This window comes from Galleria mellonella, unplaced genomic scaffold, assembly GCF_026898425.1.
Source record: "Galleria mellonella isolate WM207_F2 unplaced genomic scaffold, CSIRO_AGI_GalMel_v1 utg117, whole genome shotgun sequence".
Lineage (NCBI taxonomy): Eukaryota > Metazoa > Arthropoda > Insecta > Lepidoptera > Pyralidae > Galleria > Galleria mellonella.
In genome coordinates, this window is record NW_026441980.1 from 4,492,271 (window position 1) to 4,502,593 (window position 10,323).

At 32.4% G+C, this 10,323-nt stretch overlaps 1 protein-coding gene across 1 annotated transcript; it reads right to left on the reverse strand.

Annotated features, from left to right (window-relative positions):
- Positions 1-945: 945 nt before the first annotated feature.
- On the reverse strand, positions 946-7,569 carry LOC116413609 (uncharacterized). The gene is made up of 5 exons (XM_052895917.1): positions 7,356-7,569; positions 6,410-6,742; positions 4,269-4,408; positions 1,639-1,678; positions 946-1,033 (listed from the first exon to the last, which is right to left on the reverse strand). Exons 1-4 carry the CDS (start codon positions 7,369-7,371, stop codon positions 1,655-1,657), a joined length of 513 nt encoding a protein of 170 aa, XP_052751877.1. The 5' UTR covers positions 7,372-7,569; the 3' UTR covers positions 946-1,033; positions 1,639-1,654.
- Positions 7,570-10,323: the final 2,754 nt, after the last annotated feature.

Consider the following 10,323-nt stretch of genomic DNA (forward strand, 5'->3'; position numbering starts at 1 on the left):
TGCGACGTATTACTTGGATTCCTTTAAAGGAAGCGTAAAAAAGTGTTTATATGAGTATACCTAAGCCGACATGGTGTAGGCTGCAGGTACGCAATCTTACGTTGAATCTGTGACCCACATAGATAGTCACTTACCATCAGGTGGTGTTGTACCATTATGTGAAATAATACACTTATATAAAATTAATCAAAATGTATTTTGTACATAGTCCCGCTAAATCAGCTTTGAGCTTATATTGTGTAGGCAAGAGTCTTGTGTATTTTACTCTAGTATATATATTATTATGTTTCTCCTTTTTACATTGCAAATCTATTTATAATGTAAAGGAAGTACCTGCACCTATACTAATCCTTAGATTGTTAGTACGTACTTATGTTACTCTGTCGTGTGATCCCGGCATAGAACGTGCCACCCCTTCCTTTTCCGTGCGTGTCGTAAGAGGCGACTAAGGGAATTTAATAGTCGAGGGATGAGCAGCGTTCCTGTTAAAACTTCACTAAAGGTCTAACTGCAGTTGTCAACCCGCCTGCCAAGCGTGGCAACTATTAGCAAAACTTCCCTTATGATTGAAGTCTATGTTCAATAGTAAACAGTTAACGGCTGATATGAATGGAAAATTAAAGTACTTATACTAAGTCTCAAGATTAGATCTCACAAACCGGGAAGTCTGATATTGACATAGACGTAGTATAACGTATTATACTGCTATGTGGTCCATATCCTTGCTAATGGTTTTTGAATCATACTTAGAATTTATATTTTGGTTGAATAGATATATTATTTGGCGCTAAGAGCTTCCGACATCGCCCTTTGTAATGGCATAGATTAGACGTGAATTATGGTGAATTTCAGAGACAGAGTACACTGAGATTAGCGGGATTAGATAATTAACTAAGAAAACAATATAAGGGAACCAGTTAAATGAAAATGCCGAGTATATATTTCATGAATTTGCTTTATTTTTGATTATTTTTTATTATCTACGAGTAGACTGAGATTCTTGTTGATGTTATTTGATAAAAATTTTGATTGTCTGCAACAAAAAAAAAATGCAAATTATTTGATTACAACAATTACAACAATGGAATAAAGTTCTTTACTCTATTACTTGGTTGTATTTTTCTTTTTGTCATGTTATTGCATCTAAATCCAAGTTTTAAAGGATCTGTCTAGATAGAGTCCAGTACATTGCATTTCCGCTCTGTTTCACATTTTTCTAAGATGTTTAACTTTGAATGCATTCATAAAAACAAAGCTTTGTAAACATTGTATCTCAATAGGATTTAAAAGAAAGAAGTAGAAACACATTGCACTAAATTGTTTCTTTGTTAGGTAGGCACAGTTAGCATCGATATTCAATATAGACTTCAAAATCCGTTGATTATGACAGAAATGCGAAAAAACTGCATGTTACCATAATACATTACATATCATCTTGCATGAATTAAGATAAAACATTTAGAATTTGGTATACCTGTTTATAAATTTTCGTTTAAACCTAGTCTTTAAGCATAATTGTGTAGATATTAAACATCCAAAAAATTTGACAAACGTTCTTATTTTATAGTGTTGTAGAATAGCAGTATTAAATTACTTATATTTAAAGTAATCATGTAAGCATCATGTTAATAAACATACCTTTTTATAATTCAGCTTAATCCGGTCTTGTAACAAGTTTCTAGAAGAAGAATAACACAAAAATTATTAGTTGTTATTTTCTTTACCTATTCCAATAATGAAGTACCATGTTCGTGATTCACTGTTCATCTCAAAAATTTACTGGTAAATAATGCTACTAGCAATAAGGCCGCTTTTGTACCTTATTTTATTTTGGTCAATAAAGTTATTTAAATAAAAATGAATAAATAAAAAATGACATTTTAATGATTTTGTTCTTTAAATGTTTTTTGTGTGCACAGATATCAGAAAATGTGCATGGACATAATATTTTCACGGAAACATTTAGTTTCATATGTAATAAAAGCCCTTAGGCTAAAATATTGGTTTTACCCAAAGTTTAGTGTCCCGGAAAAAAGTTGGCAAATATTTCATAGCCGATAGCCATCCAGGGCTAATCTACCTTTATACTTCCGGCAAAATTACCTACATCATGTTGATACTTCTTTCAAATAACAAACAAATAGGGTAATAAATCTGATGGTTCATAGTTCCCGATAAGTTTCTTCAATAACTAATCTGAGATGAACTCGGAATAGGCCACTGGTTCTCAGCGTGGGCGACATTTGGGTTGACAGTAGAATACCAAAAGAAAATTAGAAAAAAAAACTATTATTTAAATTTATATTTAAATAATAGTTACTTACACTCTCAATTATTTGTGAGTGCTAGCTGTTTTAAATTTGCGACATACGATAAGTAAAATTAAAACTAGAAGTCTAGAAAAAACATATTAAAAAAGTGGCCAGTGGGCGAAATAAGATTGATAAAGTATACGTTGAAATTGGAGAATTGCAATGGTATGTCATATCATGGTTATATATATATACATACTTAGTGGTTAACCATAGATAATATAAAAACCTTGATATGAATTATCATAAACTTTAGCATTGTATCTAATATGGTGTGGCAGACAGCCAAAATTTTGATAGTTTTTAAATATTCTCAAAACAAAATGCATGTACTGAATTTGGCTGAATTTTTTGTTTCCAACCACAAGATTTAGCGTTAAATATTAAAAGATTTTCATATATAATGTGTTTTCGAAATATTTTATAATTCATCAATGCATTTTTTAAGAGTGAAATTATTGTTTGCTTTATTTTTATGCAGTTTAAAATGGTAAATAAGTTAATGAAAAATGACAACTTTACAATAGACGAACAGTAGTACAGATCAAAGATTTCGGAATAGAATAGATGGAATGCATAATTTACATAGTGTGTTGCTCGTTGTATTTACGACATTGCCAATGCTTTAGAGGGAGAGAGACAGACATAAAAAATGCCTTTTGTCTAGTCTGTAGAAGTCAAATTTATCAAATATTTGTCGCTTTGTTTTATTGGCCGTATAATCCTACCAAATTTAGATACAACCTGCTTGCATACTTTTTATATAAACTATGTAAGGATATATTATAATCTAGTAATGTAAAATTTGTTATTGATATATCAATATGAACAAAAATTTTACATACACATTTTTTATACCTGTCTGCTATGAATTGAGAAAAGTAGCAACTGATGGTTTCGCCCTGTTTTTACTAATTATATTTGTATAAGACGAAAGGAGGCAATTATATGATTTACAGTTTTTATTTTATTATTTCTTCTATGTAATTCCTTGTTCTTATAGATCAATATCCTAAAATCAAGTTTCTATAGTTTAAGTAGAACTCTCTATCACCCGTCCTATCTTACTAACTGACGGAATAGTATACATGTAATTTATCATACATACAAACGTAATTTATCATACAAACAAAGGTTAATAGTCTATTGACATTACAAAGTATACAGTTTCCATCAAAGTATATTACTAGTTTCTATTCTTACAGATCTCTAATGCATTTTAATAAACTCGTCTCATATATGCACGTGGTATGCACAGTCTATCACTATCTGAGGGAATGTCAATAAGTACTATTTATTGACTTTTCCTTCAGAAAGTCAACGATAGATATATGGAAAATTGTATCTAAACAGCTTCGCACAATATATAGGGACATATTACTATTTTACTAGTTAATTATTAAATAATTATGTTCCACTGCTTAACTGTGTGAATTAGTATGCAAATTTTTATGTATAAATTTTATTTTATTTCCTCTTGAAGAGTTAAAGTTTTTATTTATAAAATGTTATATATTATTTGAGTTCCTTTATAACAAAATAAACTTAAGCACATTTATTATCAAGTTTTGGATATAAAAACTGAGAACGTAATAAGAAAACAGAACATATTATTTAATGCAGCTTAATATATATATATATAATTTCTGATTATTTTTAATTTTCAATTTATAACCTTATTGTTTAATAATAAAAAAAACTAATTTCCCCATAATACTAAAGAGGGTTTGGGCTATAGCCTATTAACACAAATTATTTTATTAAACGAGACGAAAAATAATATTAATATTAGTACTATTAACTTATGAAACTACAGTTGTTTTTACTAAATAAATTAATTTCATTTAATTTCATTAAAATCCGTTCAATCATTTAAACATAATTAACACACATTCAAACATTCATACTAATATTATTTTATACATATATATTAGAAAGCTAATATAATATGTTAACCGAAATAGTGGAAAGCTGTTTCGTAGTAGATGCAGCTTGTGTTGGCGCTGCTTGCTCTAGTGTGATCTTAAAATCAGGCCCATGCTCTGATCGAGCTTGCAACAGCACTGCAGTTGCTACCGGATTGCTGGCTTGATTTTCTGCAAATTTAAATGAAATCATGACAATGTCCATAATCCGTTAATTTATTAATTATGTAGATATTATTTCTTATATTTATAATGAATGTTACACAAGCTAATAGTCCATTAGATCACTTTCACTCTACAATTACGAAACCACAATAAACATAATAAAATGTAAGCTATGTATCCTATAGCATTGCATGCTATAGGTAGTAAAAGTTTAGTTGAACAACGTTTGACGGTGGTCCAGAGATATTAAGAAATAATCAAAAAAAAAAAAAAAAACATGCTAGGAGTATCTAAATTGATTGCTTCCTATTTCAGGAGACAGTAAAGCTGTCATTGAATCGTGTCCACCTTTGAATTGTCTGATGCCTACGAGTATTCTATTATCAGAAGTGGCGTTATCAACTATGAGGGAAAACACGTTTATGAGTACATATGTACTTTTTAATGGGCCAGGTATCCTTGGAAAATAATCTTAAACGCCAAAGCTAACAGGTTTGAATAACATGATTATACCTTGAGAATGTCGCACGAGCAAATATTTGCTAAAAATATCTCTGGCCCATATTTCAAATCGTTGATTCCTTTCTTTATCTGAGAATATTACAAATATTTTTTTGTAATAAAATCTGTTTTACATCTCATTGGTTCTTTTTATCTGTGTGAAACTTGGTGAGTATATGTTGAGTGAAGGCGCGACAAGGTAATTTTATGTAATAAAAAGACCAAGTCAAAAGCCAGTTACTTACAGCCGGATTTCTGTTTACTGAAAATCAAAGAAATCTTGGCAAATAAATACGCACGTAGACTCTGTGCGACTACTAAAATTTGTGCTGTTAGACGGTTTATGTTTGAACAAAATATTAAGATCATTCTTCAAATAAAAGCAAATTGTAAAAAAAACATAATGTCAAAAGAAAAAGAGACGGTACTTTATATGTTCTTCAATATGTATATTTTAGCAAGAGCTAGGGGTGTTAACCAAAAATTAATTAAAAATATACATCTAGTACTACGTTGTATTTGTATCTATGTGATTACCATATACTATGTCGTTCATTAAATATGTGACTATAGAGTAAGAATTTAATATAAAAATTCACTTCATCAAATATATTTAAACACAACATGGCAGGGGGCGAGATAGAATAAAATATTTTTTTTAGAACAAAGTGAATTTGGATATTTTTTTATGCAACTTAGAATGCCAAACAAGCTAACGGCCCACCTGATAGAAAGTGGTAACCGTCGCCTATAGAAATGAGCAGTACCATGCACACAACAGAGTATATTATTTCGCCTATGATACCCTCCATGCGTTGCCATTCCTGAGGATTCAAGTTTTATGCCTCTGTACCCTGTAAATTCACTGCCATATCCCACTCTACAAACCGAAACATAGCCATGCAAACACAACTGTTTTAAGGTAGAAACACGAATGGGACATAGGTGCCCAAGTAAATGACTTTTGTACAAAGTTTCTCTCTGGTAATGGATATTCACTAGATCGAGAATTTGTATAAAAGTTGATTGTATGTATTCTACTTGTTTCTACAATGAAGCAGCTGCGTTCGTACGAATGGTGATTCTGCTTGACGTGGGACATGACAGTAAAATTATAGGATACGGAAACATAATACTGTAGTTTTCAGATATGGCAAAGTATGAGGGATACCATGAGCATCTAAGTATATTCTGTGATGTCCATGGGGATTTTGTATAGGTGGCAAATATTATTTTCCCGTGCCGTATGGTCCCAGCGCAGAATAGGCCACCCCTTTCTTTCCCATGGGTGTCGTAAGAGGCGACTTAGGAAATGTAACGGTCGAGAGATGGGTAACAGCATACCTCTTAAAACATCACCAAACCTTAAATATGGTCGCCAATCCGCCTGCTAAAAGTGGCAATTATTGGCAAAGCTCCCCATAGAAGGAAGCCTATTGGAAGAGGAAATTTAAATAAAATAAATAAGTATATTAGTATAAATAAATAAAATGAAGCAATATTCACCAAGTAAGGCATGATAACTTTCATGAGCATCATAGAATGTTTCTTTAGCATGTTCGTCAATTAAAGATGAAGGTACAGAATTGGCTTCAGATAGACTGCTAGAAGAAATGCTGGTATGACTCTTGTTGGGACCTGATTGTCCTTTCTTTTTCTTTCTCTGCTTTTTCTTAACCTCTGGTGGTGGGTAGGGTGGATCGTCTTTCCGCGGAGCGTCTATCTGAAGGTCATGTAAGTCCAGTACGAACGGCTGGTGTGGTTCAAAAATTACATTGCTGGATGATGATGTAGATCCTTCTGAGTCCGTTACATCAAGTAGGTCCTCTGTGACTTCAACTGTAATGAAATATTGAATATAATTTGTTACTACATACAGTAAACTATATTCCGGTATATATGTATTACGCAATGATTGATTTTGTGCTATATATAAAGATATATCAACAAAACCAGCTCTAGTTACAGGTTACTCAATAGTTATTATATCTCATAATGCTTATCGTTGTTTTAATTTATGTATATGTACGTATATATATAGGTATATATTTCATATGTATTAGTTTATCCATATATATTAAAAGTAATGTTTATGTATTATATGTGCATTTCTTATGTGTATATTATATTTATATTGTGTATTGCCTTAATGTGTTACTATAATTGTCACATATTTTTCACCACATCTGCCCTTCATACGCTTTCTGTTTTTACCCAATGGTTAGCTGGTAGAGAATGCCGTATAGCATTAAGCTCGCCATTTGTACAAAATTTTATTGTGCAATAAAGAATAAATAAATAAATAAATATATCTATACAAATCTTAGATGAATGAATTTCGAATTAGTTGATCATGTGTCTTATGATTCTAGGAACTTTATCATGCAGCGTTTATTTAGTCTACTCATTACTACTCACATTTATTTAGAATTTTCTATTTTGTTTTACTTACATTTTCGGTTGTCCATTATAGATTTCTTTTTTTTTATACTGTTATTTTGTAATGATTTATTAGGTGATGTACTTATATTACAGATGAAACTGATATTTGGTGTCCATCGCCAATTACATGGTTAAACTGAAATTGGTTAGAGCAATTTCTTAATAATACATTATTTTAGTGAGGATAGAAAATACTGGACTTTGTTTATATGTACAAATTGACGTTTGACGATTTATTTCGAATTAGGAATATTTTTTTTTTACGAAATAGATTTCATTATAATGTTTGAATAATAAGGTAGGTAATAAAGTAATATATAAAACTTATAGTTTCAAATGTAGACAGAGATAGGTAATTGCAATTAATTTTAATGTTAACCAAAATATTAGTCGATTTATTTTAATTAATTAATATTGATTATAATATATTGTGGTCCCGGTGTAGAATAAACCACCCCTTTCTTACCCGTGGGTATCGTAAGAGGCGACTAAGGGAACTAAGTGGTCGAGGAATGTGCAGCAGCATTCCTATTAAAATATCACTAGATCTACTAACTGCTATTGCAAATCCGCCTACCAAGCATGGCAACTTCAAGCAAAACTCCTCTTATAGTAGAGGCTTATGTTCAGCAGTGGACAGTTACCGTATGATATGATGATGATAAAATTTGTACAAAAGTCGATTGCTTGGGTACCTCTGTCCCATTCGTGTTTCAACCGTGAAGCAGCTGTGTTTGCATGGCTGTGTTTCGGTTTGAAGGGTGAGATATGGCGTGAATTTACTGGGTACAGAGGAATAACACCCGAGTCCTCAGGAATGGTAACGCTTGGGGGGTATCATGGGCGAAGCAGTATACTCTGTTATGTCCATGGTACCGCTCACGTTTATAGGCGACAGTTACCACTTTCCATCAGGTGGGCCGTTAGCTTGTTTGCCATTCTAAGTTGTATAAAAAAAATCAGGTATATCTAGTGTTATATTTATCACAACCGCAACAGCCAAATACATTAGATATTGTAGATATGAGCATGTTAATTTTTTCGGTTCTATTACTAGCAATATAACTTGTCAGGTAGACCACCACATGGTTACCGCTGGAAACCATTGTCGTTAATTTCTAGTGAATTCGCCAAACAAAATAGGCTGATCTGACTTCATTCTCATTGTTCCTTTCTTTATTGGAACACGTCATAGTATGCAGTTTTTATTTTTAATGGGTGCTAATGGAATAGAACCCCACCTGCCTCGTTATTACACCACTGATGAGAGGTGATAGGTTTTTTTTTTATAATGGCAATCAAGCTGACGCTCCACCTGATGGAAAGTGGTTTTCGTCGCCTATAGACATGAGCAGTAACATGAACATAACAGATTATACTGTTTCGCCCATGATACCCCCCCCCCCATGCGTTGCCATTCCTGAGGACTCGGGTGTTATTCCTCTGTACCCAGTAAATTCACGCCATATCTCACCCTTCAAACCGAAACACAGCCATGCAAACACAGCTGCTTCACGGTTGAAACACGAATGGGACAGAGGTATCCAAGCAATCGACTTTTGTACAAAGTCTCCCTCTGGTGAAAGGTGAGGATCAAGAAGGTTAGTAGGCCCATCGTGATGAATTCAACAATAAAACAATCACGATGGTTTCAGGGAGAATCGCGTAGAGGTCGACCTTATACGGTATATTGTTAGCAATGGGATTGCTTATTATCCTTTAATCCTCATTACTAATAATGCCTTCTTCCCCGCCATTGTACGTAGTTAGTTAGTAGGCTTTAGATGTTTATTTATTGAAAAAGAAGTTGTCGTATCATCTATACATGTGTAAATACCTATATCTATGGTTCGAATAGTGAAGTATAATGGAACTAGGAATGTTTTTGATAGGCTATATCAGCAACATATGCCCCGGAAACGCGTTGGCGGTCATTTTTATGTACTCTATAAAATTTCGAACGATCCATGCCCTCTGTAGGACATTTTTACGATGTGATTGACACTGACTTTGCGTTTTATATTGACTAGTTTGAAAAATATAACCGAATAGAAGTTATCTTCTTTCTTTATATCACACTAGCTGTTACTCCTGACTTCACGCGATGTCGTGCTTCCTCTTTAAGTTAAAATTTTCAAAAGTCCTTTCTTAGTGAATGCTTACGTTCCAATTTCACTTTCTAGATTTAGTAGTTTTGGCTTTTTTAAAGGGTGTAGTTGGAATGGTTACTACACCAGTGAGGGATGATAGGTGAGAATGAAAACACGTCATTTCATCGTGACGAATTTAACTAGAATTAATGACGTTGGTTACAAGGGAGACCACGTGGAAACCGACCTAACAGGGTTTATTGCTAGCAAGGGGACTGTTACTTTCCATTACTAACAATCTCTTTCTCCTCAGTTAATTTGGCTTTTTGTTGATAGTCAGGAGAAACAATTTTATAAGTATATATTACAAATTTTACCCGCGACTTCGTCCGTGTGACCGGGGTATATTTACTAATCGGGATAAAAATGACCTGATAAAAATAAACCCATTAAGACGCTATAAGGGAATAAGCCGTTAAAGAAACTCAATTTTCATATTTCTTGTTCAATTTAAAATTAAAAAAAATCTTCTATAGACTATTCAAAAAGCGGATGCATTATTTTATATTTCTATCTCTTTCTAACACATTATTAAAAAATGTAACGAGCAACACACTATATGGATTTTTACGTTCCATCTTATCTATTCTAAAATCTTTGCGCAAGTTCTCTTGACGATCTTTTAAAAAAAAAACAAAATTAGATATGGTGTACGAAACTGAAGAGATTCATACCTCCTTAACATAGATTAAGAATAGCATCTTCTTTCTACGCTTGAAAATTCTAATTCCTATTGCATACCGATATAATAAAAACAATAAAACCTAAGAAGGTTCTCTATGGAGGTAATATGCTTTATCTATGTTCAACACATCTATGTAATAGTTT